The sequence below is a fragment of the Lytechinus variegatus genome, chromosome 4 (assembly GCF_018143015.1).
Source record: "Lytechinus variegatus isolate NC3 chromosome 4, Lvar_3.0, whole genome shotgun sequence".
NCBI lineage: Eukaryota > Metazoa > Echinodermata > Echinoidea > Temnopleuroida > Toxopneustidae > Lytechinus > Lytechinus variegatus.
In genome coordinates, this window is record NC_054743.1 from 34809469 (window position 1) to 34826656 (window position 17188).

General features: G+C 37.1%; 1 protein-coding gene across 1 annotated transcript in view; it reads right to left on the reverse strand.

Moving 5' to 3' along the window:
* LOC121413912 (dynein heavy chain 8, axonemal-like) overlaps positions 1 to 17188 on the reverse strand; it is a 117946-nt gene that overhangs the window by 59246 nt on the left and 41512 nt on the right. Inside the window, exons 36-48 of the mRNA XM_041606916.1 lie at positions 16952 to 17175; positions 15409 to 15495; positions 13290 to 13441; positions 12758 to 12900; positions 12026 to 12230; positions 11271 to 11527; positions 10403 to 10597; positions 9710 to 9796; positions 9148 to 9212; positions 7996 to 8199; positions 2374 to 2524; positions 1375 to 1489; positions 773 to 871 (exon numbers count right to left, since the gene is read on the reverse strand). Coding sequence (XP_041462850.1) covers positions 773 to 871; positions 1375 to 1489; positions 2374 to 2524; positions 7996 to 8199; positions 9148 to 9212; positions 9710 to 9796; positions 10403 to 10597; positions 11271 to 11527; positions 12026 to 12230; positions 12758 to 12900; positions 13290 to 13441; positions 15409 to 15495; positions 16952 to 17175 — 1984 coding nt within the window. The remainder of the gene's footprint in view (positions 1 to 772; positions 872 to 1374; positions 1490 to 2373; positions 2525 to 7995; positions 8200 to 9147; positions 9213 to 9709; positions 9797 to 10402; positions 10598 to 11270; positions 11528 to 12025; positions 12231 to 12757; positions 12901 to 13289; positions 13442 to 15408; positions 15496 to 16951; positions 17176 to 17188) is intronic.

Sequence of the window (17188 nt, forward strand, 5' to 3'; positions counted from 1 at the left end):
ACACTTCAGTGGTCATTGTATTAGATTCTGTAAAAAGTCATTTTGAGGTCGTTACCAAAACTGGAATTTATCTTTAAGCCCTGGAATTAATACTATACCCTATCCTACACCTAACATAAAACCCCATTGCAACTCTAGCCCTATATCTTAGACGAAACAAAGCCCAGAGCAATTGTCGCCGGAGCAAATGTTGTGTCACCTTACCCAAAAGCACTATCTTGAATGACAATTATGATGCTTAAGAAGACATCTTATCAACAGTCTGTACCAGGGGCCATAACACAAAGGTTAGCGATTACTCATACGCTTGATTTTCACGATTGATTGTATATTGTAGTCAATGGAATCATAAAATGTTCTATTATCATTGCTAAGCTTTACGGGCCACAGGTCTAAGTTTTAGCAGGAATCCTGCAATATGGATCCTACGCATCTCTTTTAACGTAGCTTTCGTGCAGCCCCATAGTTTTATCTATGGTGATTGCAATGGTCTGTAATAAAGAGCTGATTGCAAGATCCTGCAGAAAGACCCTGCACTTGACTTTTGACAAGATGCCTAATACAGTATCTATGAGACTGTAAAATATTTCTTTTCATAAACAGTGATTCTTGTAAAGTTCTACCTTTCAGGATAAAAGCAGAGTTTGACCAAATGTTTATACAGTAGCACAAATTCAAATTGATTTATTTCAATCTCTTCACAAATACATGGATAAGTAGGTGTCGTACAATATGCCTTGATGAACAAAAGACTGGTAATATTGCTTTGTACCTTGTCTATGGTGTATGTTGGCCTCAATGAACTGCTGTAGCTGAGAAGCTGTGGATGCCCCGGAAAATACCAGCCTCTTTGTTATCTGGTTGCTTGAATCTGGTAAGGAATAAATCATTTAATTGCAATTAATAGAGAATTTCTGTAATACACTCAATTATCATTATGTGCATTCTAGCATTGTAGAATGAGAGACAACATGCAATGACGATAATCAGAGTTGGGCCATAATGCCAAACCTGTAAAAACTGAAATATTGTATAATTCAAACAATAAATAAGAAAAGAAATAGTGAGTGGTAGACATCATCAACTCTCCCATTTACATGTCACCAAAGTGTGCATATACATGTAACTGTTTTTATACATAAGCGAAACTTTAAAATGCCATAACTTACTTTATAATATTTTATATCCAAATTCTCTGAAACTTTCAGCATTATGCTTGTGTGATTTTTCTCTACTGATTCAAATCAACATTTTTTGGGGGGTGGACTTGACCTAAAGCATCTAATTCTACTATGTTTTATTCCAAAATCTTATCTTAGACCAATCGAAGGGTGTGCAGTGGCCTTTAGGGAACACACAAATTGTCTCACTCACCTAGAGTATTGATGAAGTCGTTGATCATAGCTGTCTTGCCACATCCTGGTGGTCCCAGTAGCATCACGTGCATGTTGGTAAGATTGGCAAACTCTAGAAGAACTCGCGTACGGATCTAACAAGATTGGATAAAATGGGGTCAGATACAATCACAGAGTGCATTGGATTCTCTACCCGCTTCTTAAAATAAACATTATTATAATTTTATTTGCCATAATCAAACCCATAAAGAACATACATGTATACAAGCAAGGATAAGGAGAGTCACGTGGATACTTAGAAACATAAAATGAGGTTTTTGTTTCCTGCTACAGTTATTGTCTCTTTTTATGCGCTAAGATGTGAGGCATGACTTTTGTATAAAAATCTGACATTAGTCACTGAAAAGAAAGCCAAGAATGGGCAGTAAGTTTTCCATAGTTTGCAGTCTTCCCATATCGGGGTTCCGTTTCAGCCAATCAGATTAAAGGATTTCAGTAGCTTTTAACTGTCATCGGAAATTTGTTATTAAAACAAGATTCATGAAACGGACCCCTGGGGAGCGTTTCATGAAAGGACTTGTCAGACGTTTTATCCGACAAGTCCTGTTTTATCCGACAGTTACCATAGTAACAGTGTCTCTCAGCCAATCAGAATCAAGGAAAGATGTCAGATCTGACAACTTGTCGGACAAAAATGTTGATGAAACGGACCCCAGATGTATCGCTGATGTTCGCATAAGTGTCAGACATGTAATTTTGCAAAGTCAATAATTGATGCTTCTGCATGGATGATTTTTTTATTTATTATTTCACATATTCAAAATTACAAAGCAATATAAAAAATTACATAAAAATTATACAGGAACGTGAAATATTTGATAGCAGTTTGCCCAGTGCTTCAGTCGGTGGCAAGGGAAGTGGAGAGCAAACTTAATCACTTATAAGCTAGTTATGTCCTTATTCCCCTTCAAAGAGATTCACAGACAGTGACATAAATACAGAGAGCAGTAATACTTACAGTATCGACAGTGTCCACAAGCACATCACCTAGGAGATCCCTGGTGTCTGTGTACGCTACGTCAGGAACCTTAGAGATCCAGGGGTCCCATTCACCCGACTCATCAACATAGTAATCAAAGACTGAGATATCATGGTCATAGTCAGGCAAGCTGAAAGATAAAGTAAAGAGAGGATAATTAGTCAGAAGATCTTAGGCACAAGAGATTAAATCCCCCTTGCGTGCGAACGGGTTCTGAATGCGCTCTGAACGGGGATTAAAAAAGTAGACAATAGACCCCGTTCGTTCAAGTTCGTTTACGTTCAGAATTCTACTGAAGGAGTGAGCCAAGAAGAGTATTGATTTTCATTGTCTTCTCGCACAAAAGGGGGTGTCACTGAACGGCAAAGCGAACGGTCGGATTATTAATGAATGGATACATGCGAACGTGGGGATTAATTCAAGCCTTGATAGAGATTTCTTACTACAACGCTGAGCATTTCCCGAATAAAAAGGGATGATCAAACTTTGAGCACTTCTTAAGTTGGACGAATAAACACGCATCCTTGTATTTATTCATTCATATTGAAAGTTTATTATCCACCTTCCCCTTTTTAAGACGGGCGTATTTGTTCATTTATAACCATTTTGACATTCAGTACAGATCGTTTGTCGATAATTTTAAGACATTTCCCGTGTATAAAGGAATGTCCAAACTTTGCGCTTTTTGATTTTGACGGACTATATTTTTTCATTTATATTTAAAGTCAATAAATCATACATTCCTTACAAATCGTCTAACAATAATTTTAAGACATTTCTCGAGTTCGAAGGGATGTCCAATCTTTGCGCTTTTTAATTTTGACGAACGTATTTCATTTAATTAAAAGTTGATAGTCGGACAACTTAACGATGTCGGCGCTATCTCTGCGACACCAGGTCCGACAAGAAAGTCGGCCGCTAGTTTATCCTAGACATTTTACTTCCCGTGGGTATCATTTATTTCATTCCCTGACATCGTTTACGTGATCATAAAATAGGTTCTGACGTCAGACAACTTAACGATGTCAACGCTATCTCTCCGACATTTGATCAGGCACGGAGGTCGTCCGCTAGTTTATTCTTGATATTTTTCTTCCCGTGGGTATCATTTATTTCATACCCTGACATCGTTTACGTGATCATAAAATAGGTTCTGACGTCAGACAACTTAACGATGTCGGCGCTATCTCTCTGCCATTAGATCAGGCGCGGAGGTCGTCCGCTAGTTTTTCCTTGATATTTTATTCCCGTGGGTATCATTTATTTCATACTCTGACATCGTTTACGTGATCATAAAATAGGTTCTGACGTCAGACAACTTAACGATGTCAACGCTATCTCTCCGACATTAGATCAGGCTCGGAGGTCGTCCGCTAGTTTATTCTTGATATTTTTCTTCCCGTGGGTATCATTTATTTCATACCCTGACATCGTTTACGTGATCATAAAATAGGTTCTGACGTCAGACAACTTAACGATGTCAACGCTATCTCTCCGACATTTGATCAGGCACGGAGGTCGTCCGCTAGTTTATTCTTGATATTTTTCTTCCCGTGGGTATCATTTATTTCATACCCTGACATCGTTTACGTGATCATAAAATAGGTTCTGACGTCAGACAACTTAACGATGTCGGCGCTATCTCTCCGCCATTAGATCAGGCGCGGAGGTCGTCCGCTAGTTTTTCCTTGATATTTTATTCCCGTGGGTATCATTTATTTCATACTCTGACATCGTTTACGTGATCATAAAATAGGTTCTGACGTCAGACAACTTAACGATGTCAACGCTATCTCTCCGACATTAGATCAGGCTCGGAGGTCGTCCGCTAGTTTATTCTTGATATTTTTCTTCCCGTGGGTATCATTTATTTCATACCCTGACATCGTTTACGTGATCATAAAATAGGTTCTGACGTCAGACAACTTAACGATGTCGGCGCTATCTCTCTGCCATTAGATCAGGCGCGGAGGTCGTCCGCTAGTTTATTCTTGATATTTTTATTCCCGTGGGTATCATTTATTTCATACTCTGACATCGTTTACGTGATCATAAAATAGGTTCTGATGTCAGACAACTTAACGATGTCAACGTTATCTCTCTGCCATTAGATCAGGCTCGGAGGTCGTCCGCTAGTTTATTCTTGATATTTGACGTCAGACAAAATGATGTCGGCGCTATCTCTCTGACATTAGATCAGGCGCGGAGGTCGTCCGCTAGTTTATTCTTGATATTTTTCTTCCCGTGGGCATCATTTATTTCATACCCTGACATCGTTTACGTGATCATAAAATAGGTTCTGACGTCAGACAACTTAACGATGTCAACGCTATCTCTCCGACATTAGATCAGGCTCGGAGATCGTCCGCTAGTTTATTCTTGATATTTTTCTTCCCGTGGGTATCATTTATTTCATACCCTGACATCGTTTACGTGATCATAAAATAGGTTCTGACGTCAGACAACTTAACGATGTCGGCGCTATCTCTACGACATTAGATCAGGCGCGGAGGGCGTCCGCTAGTTTATCCTTGATATTTTTCTTCCCGTGGGTATCATTTATTTCATACTCTGACATCGTTTACGTGATTATAAAATAGGTCCTGACGTCAGACAAAACGATGTCGGCGCTATCTCTTCGACATTAGATCAGGAGATCAATATCATACTGCTAAAGGCGACCCCCCCCCCTTTTTTTTAACAATTCAGTGCCCAAATCTAGTTACCAAGAATGTGTATAGCTTTTTCATTTATTTTAATACATGATAAAAGAACAATGCGGATTAAATGCCTTGCTCACGAACATAGGTGCCGCGGCCGGGGATTTACCCCCGTAGTGATTCTTAAAGGTATGAATGAAATCAAAGTGTATGTTATTGTGAGCGAACATATAAATCTCCTTTGACGCGGATTCGGGTCATTATTGTTTGGGTATTAACAGAACTTCTAATCCAGTGGGTAGAGGGGGGGGGGTCGAATATATTTGAGCAGGATAAATCCCACTAATAACAAGTATACAGAGAATAGCGAGGGAGTAGGAGATAATGATCACTCATTTATACATAGGCATATCATTGTGACCAATGTTTTTTTCTTGGGATTTTCATAATCATGATCGTTGTTGAATGAAACCATTTCCCCCCAAAACCCTAAAATTCGACATTGCTGTTTTGATAAATTCTTACTCCGACATCGGAGGATATTTTAACGACATCAGAGCTTATTATGTAATTTGCATTGGGAAATCATAGTCATCATCTTCCATCCAAATATGAGTCTCGCTTTTTCTCGATCCGACACGGCATGAAAAATGAAGGTTTAACAGTATAGGATATTAAATTCAAAGATGATTGTCTGTGAGCGTAATTCTGAATAATGAAATGATAATTTTGACATAATTGTGTGATTTACTATCTATCCTTCCACAATATACACATATCTCTTCTTGATGCTTCTCGATTAAAAGTTTTAAAACTGAAGTATAGAATATCGGCCTCAACCCCCCCCCTCCCCGAAATCGTCAAGCTCTCTGACGTCAGAACCTATTTTATGATCATGTACACGATGTCAGGGTGTGAAATAAATGATTACCACGGGAAGAAAAATATCAAGGATAAAGTAGCGGACGACCTCCGTGCCTGATCTAATGTCGGAGAGATAGCGCCGACATCGTTTTGTCTGACGTCAGAACCTATTTTATGATCACGTAAACGATGTCAGAGTATGAAATAAATGATACCCACGGGAAGAAAAATATCAAGGATAAACTAGCGGACGACCTCCGTGCCTCATCTAATGTCGGAGAGATAGCGCCGACATCGTTAGTTTTCTGACGTCAGAACATATTTAACAATCATGTAAACGATGTCATGGTATGAAATAAAGGATGACCTAGGGAAGAAAAATGTAAAGGATATTACTAGCGGACGACTTCCGCGCTTGATCCGATTTCGAAGAGATAGCGCAGACATCGTTAAGTTCTCTGACGATTAACTTTTAATTAAATGAAATACGTTCGTCAAAATTAAAAAGCGCAATGTTTGAACATCCCTTCTGACTCGATAAATGTTTTAAAATTATTGTTAGACGATTTGTAACGAATGTCTAATTTATTGACTTTCAATATAAATGAAAAAATATATATATATATCGTCCGTCAAAATTAAAAATCGCAACGTTTGGACATCCCTTCACACACGGGAAATTTCTTATCATGAACTCAAAACATCTGTAATTGATCAACTTTTAATAAAAATGAAGAAATACGTCCGTCAGAATTAAAATACGGGAAGTTTTGACTCAGGATATTTCTTAAAATGATCACCAACGATCTGCAATGAATCTCAAATCCATACACCGGCAAACTGCTTTTTTTCGTCACATTAATCACTTGGGAAAATCCCCTTGGACCCGGCTGTATCTGTTTCTAGCTGAGCAGAACCATTCTCTGTTCTGAACGGAGTACTTAAGCGCTTTCTATTGACTCCTTTGTTATTAGTAATCCTTGCGTTCGTGGGTATCGTGAACGGAGTACTTCAGCGCTTTCTATTGAAAACTTTGTTTACAGTACTCCTTGCGTTCAGGTGTATGCAGGGGGCACTACGAATGCGTTCGTTATGGGGATTAGCAAGACAATAGAGCATTCCGAACGCGCGCGAACTTAGGTGATATTAAATCTCTTGTGCCTTAGGTGTCTGGATACGCTACGTCAGGAACCTTAGAGATCCAGGGGTCCCATTCACCCGCCTCATCAACATAGTAATCAAAGACTGAGATATCATGATCATAGTCGGGTAAACTGAAAGATAAAGAAAAGAGAGGATTATTAGTCAGAAGATCTTAGGTGTCTGGATACGCAATGTCAGGGACCTTAGAGATCCAGGGGTCCAATGCGCCCGACTCATCAACATAGTAATCAAAGACTGAGATATCATGATCATAGTCAGGCAAACTGAAAGATAAAGAGAAGAGAGAGGATAATTGGTCAGAAGATCTTGGGTGTCTGGATACGCAACGTCAGCAACCTTAGAGATCCAGGGGTCCCATTCACCCGACTCATCAACATAGTAATCAAAGACTGAGATATCATGGTCATAGTCAGGCAAACTGAAAGATAAAGAAAAGAGAGGATTATTAGTCAGAAGATCTTCAGTGTCTGTGTATGCTACGTCATGGACCTTAAAAGACCTAAGAACTGAATATTTTTATTGTTTTTATTATTATTATCATTATCATTATTATATTCACAAATACATACTAAAAAACAGGTTATCAATGGGTGATATGAAAATGGATAGCATATTTAACTTTTACGAGCCTTCAAAGCTCAATCTTGGATACTGAAAAATGTTACAACCTGTACACCAAAATGAATATCAAAGATTTGAGTAGCAAAAATGCTAATAAATTGAATAACTAGTGTTAGACATTTGTATTACTTCTGATTGAAAGGTTCATTTAAAGTTGAAGAACTAGATAAATGAATCCTAAATTGAAAAAAAGCCATCAAGACTTAGGCTGCTGTGAAATTCAACAGTAAACAATAAGATAACCAAACTGAACTTAAGCCCAAATTTGGAAGAAAAGATCATCAAAACTTACGCTGATGTGAGAGTACGCAGTAGATCACTGAATCCCTTCCTATCGGAGCCTTCCAGAAGACCGCCAAACGTCCAGATCAGACAGAATAAGAATAGTCGCTCAATATGAAGCTCACCACCTATCTCAATGTGTTCATTGAGCATAGATTCTAGGAGACCAAGACAAGTCTTGAAGGTTCCTACTTCTGTCAGAGTGGCAAGGGGTCTGTAACGATAAACGAAAGATAGAATAAAAAGAGGCCTTCATTGACAATCATTCTAGGAGACCAAGACAAGTCTTGAAGGTTGGCAAGCGGTGTGAAGAGATAAACAAAAGACAGAATAAGAAAAGTTGTTCAATGTGCAACTCCCCTTGTATCTCAATAGTCAGGCAGACGTTAAAACCTTGCATCTCAAAATTTTGGAAAAATCAGAAAAGCTCTATACTAGACTTTTTCATATAGGATGAGGTTGTCTGCATTGTCATAATTCTAAAATTTAGATTTGTTCGTTTTTATCAAATTTGAGATACAAGGTTTATGCGGCAAACCTATGAATTACAGTTTCCCGGGTCCTGGGAAAATTTCAGAAGAAAGTGTGATCAAAATTTAATCATCGTGAAACTTCCACTTGGGAAATTACAGAAATATATGTATACCAAATATGCAGTATATAGTACTCTGACTTGACATATTAATTGTCCTATGTACACCAATCATTGATTTTTGGTAAATGAACTTTCTTGAATGTTGCGGCATCTAGATCTGAATCATTCAAGTGTGGCCGTAATTTTTGTATAAAAAATATATTCTTGATATATTAAAGAAATGTATTAATGCTACTGATGGTGTTTATTTGCTTGTTATTATGCTGATCATGAAATCATTAAAACAATTTTTTTTAATCTAAAATATAAATAAGAACTCATTTTTTTACACATTTCATAACCTGTGTCATGTGTAATTCATTGTGAAAATGGGAAGATATCATTAAGCCTGGGAAATAATTATTAGACCACACCTTATGGGATCTTGGTAGGAAAGTGGTCTAATGATTATTTCCTAAACTGTATACGGCAAGTGAGAATATATATATATTTAGATTTACTTTGTTCTCTAAGGCATGACGTTCATGTAACACACACAAACAAATGACAATACAGATGCATTCTTACTTGGTTTCAAAGAGGACATAGTTGACCACTGCATCCATGGTCTTGTTAAATGCTTTTTGAAGACACTGTAAAAATGAAACAAAAAAAAGAAAGGTTATTTTGAAGTTCAGAAAATAAGAAATAATTTGGGAGGTTTAATAGTCTTTTTTTGTCAATAAGGAAGAAGTACACTGTACAGAAATGTTCTTCAATACTCTCATATTCAAAATAGTTATGCCTCGATTTAATCCCTTACATTTGAGTCTGCGCTTAGCACAGCTGTCTTTCAGAGGAAAATAGTGAATTTGTTGTGAATCAACTAATTGTCAAATTTCACACTTTCAATTCAATTCAAGCCAATGTTTTTTGCTATATATTTTCCAATAGTTATTATTAATAACACAAAGCAAATTATTCATTTCTTTATACACATTTCTACAATTAATTTACAATTACTGATTGCACTTGTCATTGACGATCATGGAATATAATGGTTAGAACACCAAAGAACAAGGAACTGGCATCTTAGAAATGGGAAAACGGGATCTCTAGGGTAGACCTATTTTCACAAAAAAATACTCACATGGATCTCCTGTTGATTGCGATTCTCTAACCATGCTTGTGCAACCGGCCTCCAGCCTAACACCTCACGATCCAAGTAAACAATACCCTGCCATAATGCAATGGTACAAGCAATCAATCTTCAGAAAATATCAAAATACATTAGTCAAAATTAGTCAAAAATGTTCAAATTCTTTGTCATTATGAGGAATGGACATGCATACCATTCATTTCAGATCTACATGTAGATATCAACTGGAGAGAAATAAATATACTGAAATAAATGTTTCAAGCATAAATGATACAGAATTGCCCCTTTCCTCCGTTATCAATCATACAGAAAAGAATCATACTAAACTTGATTTTTTTTACAAGGAAATGGCGATTAATTTAATGATAGCTAATCTTCAAAATGAAAAGAAACCTTTCAATCTTTCAACCAAACTCAAAGATTGCTAAACTTTATGTTGGTCAAAACATGGCTAAAATGTCACTAGCCTACATGTAGCTATTTATCAATGTGTGAAAGTTTGAAGCTTGGAGATATCACTTCGCTTTCCTCCATCTTCTTATTACAAATGAAAAGACTCAAAGCTTGTCCAATGACATATAACCCCTTGCTTTACTGGAACCGAGTGGCCTTGTACAAAACATATGTGGATTCACAGAATTCAGTAGTCAACAAGTTAAGAGAAAACTTATGATTCAGACTCACAGCTCTGGCAACAGAAGCCGGTGATGCGTTGGACAAGCTGTCGGTTTCAAAGAGAAGCTTCACATTGTCTGCCAGGAAGAGGCGGTCACCGTTCCTCAGGTTCAACACCCGGTCACTGTCCAGGACCGTGTTGAAGTTATCCGTCCAGCTAGGGGTCAAGGGACCGTCCAGACACAACCAGGTGGTGCTCACATTCTATCAAAATAAACAAAAAGATCACGTAATTGCACCTGCTGGGATTGTCAAAAATCAATCAATATTTGGTAATATTTTAGCAAATTGAATGAGTAAATCAAACCTTATCACTTCATTTCATTACTATAATCATCACATCCATCCATTCACATCTCTTGATGCTATGTTTAAATAATAGTCAATAGGAAAATAGGTCTGGGGGCTGTTTCATAAAGCTGTTCGTAAGTTAAGAGCGACTTTAAGAGCGATTGGTGATCCTTTCTTACACGCAAAACCATTGCTAATGAATATACATGTAGTATTCGCCATAAGAAAGGATCACCAGTCGTTCTTAAACTTACGAACCTGGTCATTTTTAGTATTTATGGTATTCAGAATTCTTATCTGGACCAAACAGCATGAAGATACAATCATTTGCACAATGGATTGAAATAAAAGTCGAGGCTAGATCATAATTTAAAAATAGAATTGATTATAAATACTGCTTGTACAGTCAAACCTGTACAAACTGTCTTAATGAAAAGGTGATCTGTAAGTAGAATACAAGCCTATAGAGAAAGACAGGTGGTCCTTCTAAAAGTGGAACGAAAGTTTGCATATTTCAGTTACAGGATCCTGGAATTGCCGGATTAAAATCTGATTCACTGGATTATAATTCCAAATCTTTCCTCACCCTATTAGCCTTCTTCCAGACATTGGTGAAGACGCCATCCGTCCAGTCATGGTTCTGGTTGAGGTAGCCGAACATGAGCGAGAGATCATCCACCACCAGCGGACTGATCCGCTGCAGCTTGTGGCTGATTGAAGTGATGCTGGACACGCTGCTACGGGATTGGCGAGACTGGGCGGGGTTCACGGCAGAGAGAGCTTCGACCAGGATCTGAATGCAGGTGGACTTCCCGGTACCAGGGCCGCCGGCTATGATGACACCTGGATGGTAGATGGTGGGGAAGAGGGGGAAACAAGAGTGAAATATAAATATGTTGCCAAACTGTTTCCACAAAAGAAAGGAAAGCGAACAACTTGTAAAGAACCTGTACGGTTCTTGAAGAGTTGTTTATTGACAATGTGATATGGCATAGAGTTGTATAGCCCATCCCTTCGTGATGGGTCATAGGTATTGGACTAAAGAAACACAAACCATGTCAGATCAAACTGAACAACCCATCAAGAACCTGCAAGGGCTATAAATCTAAATTATGCAAGGACTAACCTATAATACAAAATAGAGCTAGATCGTCCCATTCTGTCATGGTGGGTCGTCTTTGAAAAGCACAAACCTCTTAAGTTATCAATTGAACAACCCCTACTGGAACTTACCATTCTTACTTGTGATGAATAGCAATTATCTTTCTAAAGAATGTAGAATTCTTCAAATTACGTACAAAAAAAACAGCACACAAACTGAATACTCCCTGAAAAACTTACCATGATTAACCTGTGATATTGCATAGAGCTGCATGACCTTGGCCACCCAGGTGGAGGAAGCAACAAGACCATTCTCCTGGGCCTTGTCGATCACCATGTTTTCCACACTCATCTTGTTGCGTCTGGCTCGGCTGGAGTGAGGGGTGGGTGGATCGCCCACACTGGAGAACACATCCTTGATCACATTGTTGAAGAGGTACAGTGCCTGGAGGAAATCAATTCAAGAATGATGGAGTTATGACTGGAGAATCTGAATATCACCACTTGAAAACCTTGTATCTCAGAATTTAAAACTTTTGAGGATCTAACATGATGCAGTAATTAGAATAATGGCAATGGTAGCAACCTCATTATATAATAAATCTCCTAACTCCTGCAGTTGTTTCTTGGCTAAATAAGGTCACTTCTGATATCATAATTCTACAATTGAGTTGGAATTTAGAGGATTCTAAACAAAATCATCTGCTGAACTATAAGTAGGAAAATATATTTGTTGACAAACTTTGTAAAACTTATCTTCTAAAACCAACACCATGAAAAACGGCCACTGGAAAAAAAAACTTTTCCCCATATCTTGCCATTCAGATATTCATACCTTCAAATGTGTTAATTGGTGAAAGGTGGCCAAAAAAAGGTCTGTAAAATGATATAAACAGTGAAAATTTTTCTCACCCTTGCACCATGTGTGAACATTATCATTTGATCAAAAATAACAAGAAATGGACAACTTACATCTGGTTTGAGCCTTGGTCCCACTATGTCCTGTAGAGCCTGTGCAACCACTGCATGTTCAGCCTTGGCTGCAGGGGTCATAGGGTTGGTGGCTCCTGTCTTTCTCGGTTGTTTCTCAACAGTCTTTAGCATGGCTGCTGATGCTACAAGGTCACAAAATAAAAGATGTCTTAGAATGAGCATGTTAAGGAAAGGATAAATAGGAACTTTACATGAATTTTCATTCAATTTTTAAATGCTGTCAACATTTTACAGAAACTTTAAAGTAGACAGAAAGAGAAAAAGAGTAGACGGAAAGATAGACTTACATCATGAAAACTATGAGTAAAGAATATCTCATGCAAAGAGCTTCCTGTTTGGACAAATGATCCTTGACTTTGGGCCAAAGAGAGTTCCTTTCTCAAAGGTCATGTCCAATAATAGCATGAAGTAGACAGAGAGATACAGACACAGAGATAGAGAGACACAGATGACAGAAAAAGAGGAAAAGACCAACTTAACATGCGAGGTCTATGATTCAAGAATGTCTTACGCATAGAGCTTCCGGGCTGTACGAGCGATCCTTGACTACTGGCCCTAGAGAGCTCCATTCTCTCTTCTTTGGTCAGCTTACGTCCCATGTTGGCAAACATGACGGTAGCTGCAATGGAGCCGATGCTGAACAGCTGATGATACTCCTTAGATCTGTGATGGAATGTTTATAAAAGATATAGAATCAATTAAAAACTGAATTAAGTTAAACAAGATCTTTTCTATAGGATTTCAAACACATGGCTTGCGTGTTGTATTTTTTCATTTTATATGTTCATTAAATCCATCATGATGATAAAGTCTTAGTATCTGTCAAATTTGAAACTCCAAAAGAGAATTTCATGAAAGGGCATGTTTGGATGTTTTATCTGACATGTCCTATTTTATCAAACAGTTACCATAGAAACAGTATTTCTCATTAATTTAGAATCTTTTTTCAAAATGTCAGATCTTACTTGTCAGACAAAAAAACTTTGATTAAATGGTAGTACACTCATGCATCAAAATCTTTATTGTAGCTTAGAATATCTACCAGTAGGAAACTATGAACATGAATTTTTTTTTATATGACAGTACAGTTATCAACCACGTTTTTTTAGGGAAGGTCTTGAATTTCCTTTGAATAATCAGTAGCAGCCCTGAGACCCAATACATACAATCCACAAGCAAAGGGCTTTCATGGGAATCTTGACCCATGATAGATGTACATGTACATTACATCCCAACGCATTGTCAGAAAACAAGATGGAATACCAAAGGCATCAGGTACCTCAAGTCTCTTAAAAGGAAATAACAAAATATAGAAGGGAAATTCTATAAAATAATCAACCTTTTTGTTCATCCGACCCCCATTTTTTAAATTATTACTTCACCTCATACACTGACCAAATCATGGTCATTTGCGAGTATTATTACAGACTAAAAGAACAAGAAATCAGAGACAGAAAATTTCATGAAGGTCCCACATATACGGGGTCGGACATACATATTTCATGGAATTGCCCAGAAAACACTTTTAGAAAAGGTGCATCACAACTGAAAGAAAACATACATGCACATCAAAATAACAGAATTAGTAAAACACTAACACAAAAGAAACACTAACACTTTCATCTGATCTTTTAAGGGGGTACAGACATAGGACAAACTAATTTACATAATTACTATAATGGTTCATACAGTGTAGAAATCGTCTCGTTCTGTTTGTTCCTTCTTTTTTTCTTCTTTTGTTTTAATTAGGCAATTAGTCCAAGTGTGTCCAAGACAATCAGTGTAAGACAGAATCTAAAAGGGAACTGCTTTAGGTGCAAGTCCTTTGAAATCTTGCAAATCAATTTCACAACATCTAAATATTGGTACATCTGAAAATCAACTTTTCACAACAAAACCAACCCAAGACATGCCGTGCTAAAAAATAAAAATAGAATTAATTAATTATAACAATTGGTGCACTCTCTTCCTCTCTCTTTGTAAATTTTACTGACAGGCATAACAATGAAAAATATGTTAAATAAACAAATGCAAATAACTTTCCAAGAAAGAAAAATAAAAGACCTAAAATTTCATTATCCTGTCTAGTACGAAACGTAAACCAAAGATCTGCTTTCTTTTGTTCAATAATCAAAGAATGTCACTTGAAAGATCAGATACAAAACATCCTGACATAGCTGATCTTTGTATATACATTTTGATTAATAAAATTTCTGAAAAATAATCCATTCAGTACTTTTTAATAGTTTTCTGTGTTTTTTTTAATTTTGGAAAGCAAATCTTAAAAACTAAGCTTGTAAGTTTGCTATTAATCATTTTTTTTCTATTTCAATATCATATCAAATGAATGACTTCGTTATCTCTAAACTCAACCAATCATAATACAATGTTTGAAAAACAAATCTATTAAAAAACATATAGTTAAATTTGCTTGATGAATGGTTAACAATAAAATCCTTCCTTTTAAACAAGAAACAGCCACCTTAAAGAAGAACATGACAATTAACATAAACCTGAAGCCCAGTGCATGAACTCAATGCAAGTGAATTAAAGTGCAGGGCACATCTAGCTCTCAGGTCAGACCAAGGTCAAACCCTAGGTCAGACTGAGGTCAAAGGTCAATTGTTTACCCTTCTACATCTCGCCATGAAGAGACGGCATGCAAGAGAACGGTTACCATGGATTTGAGGTTAAAGAGCTCCGTGTCGCCGGGGTTCCTGTGTGGGTGTGTGGGAAGGTATCATGGGAGGAGGAAGTGAAGATACAGAGGTCAAAGGGCAAAGGTCAAAGGTTATATGAGAAAAGTTCATTGATAGCCCAGATATACCAAGGAATGTGGAGTCATGGGATAGTTGATTAAGTTGTTATACAGAGGAAAGTATGTCAGAGAGGTTGGTCATGAAAACGAGATTGGTTATAATTTTGGGATGGGTAAAAACAGAGAGTATCGAGTCATTGGTTGATAGATTTTTGAGGAGTGATTAAGTGACCGTAAAGGAAATTTGACAGATAAAAGTGAATATGTGATATATTTAGGTGGTTTAGCAAAGAAAAGAGTTATACATGTAGGTTAGTTGATTTTTAGATTTTATGCGGAGAAAATGTGCAAGATATAAATTTAGTTGATTAAAATAATAGTAAGAGGAAAGTTACACCAAGGAAGTAAATTTGTGCATTAAGAGATACATGAAGGTTAGATGAATGAAAGTGAGAGAAATGAACTCGTAGAATAGAGATAAAGGTTTACATTTAGTATCATGGTATGTTGGATTTCAAAATACAGGCATATATGGTGTTTATATTTACAGGATGGTAAAAGATGGATGCATGAAAATTGCAAGTGGGGGATAAATTTTCAGAATGTTTGAAAGATGGAACAATACATTACATCAAACAGAAGAAAATTGAAGAGGAATTAAGAAATGGTAAGAATAGATATATAAAAGAATGAAACATTTTTAACATTTGTCATGCAGATTACAAATATACATGTTCACAGCAATCAATGATTATATCCAAATAAAGTAAGATGGGGATGAAATGGAGAGAGGAAAACAAACAAATGAAAATTAATATCGTTGTAAACTACAAGTAGATCACGGAAGACTTTACATTAAGAATTTTAACTGAAGGCTATAGGTAGATATAACACTTGAAAATAAACAATTTTAGAATATATAGAAGATAGTTCATGCAAATTAAAGTTTTATCCATGCACATTTATACAATCACAGGTGTCACTAGAAACTGTATTGAGCATGCACTTTTGGAGTATAAGGAGCTACTTTGGAGGTTATGACAGAAACTGATTTGGGGAGGGGGACTACTCCTGCACATCTTTATCAATATTCCACTGTTACAGTAAAGAATATAAAAGGATGAAGAAAAAAATCCTTTGTGAATTTGTTTTTTTATCTCTAAAATAAATATTCAAATACCAGTTACATTAGGCTAGATTTTTGACAGGGTAAAATTGGAGATATATTTAGATATTTTAACAATGCTGCAAACTGAATAGAATTACAGGACTTTACCACATGCAGCTAAAGAAATAATTGTAACAAGTTAAATCTAATTCTACTTCATTATTTCTAATGACCGCTGAAACATCGTAATCACCAATAATTGAATAATTTGATTATACCAAGGAAGGAAGAATGGAAATGAACTCACAGCTGGTCTTTGCATTGTTGGACGACCATCTTCAAACGGTCCGCTAGGACCTTGGGAGAGCGGAAGCCGTAGGCTGCGCAACGTGCCTTGAGGATCAAAGACATGTCGGGTACAACCAGGGAGACGGTGCGGAAGAGGAGTTTGATGTCTGTTGGTATGTCGCCATGGAGACCGGTCTCGCTGTTGACGGTGATGAAGAGGGCGATATTACGACCAAGCGTGACCTGGGAGAGGAAC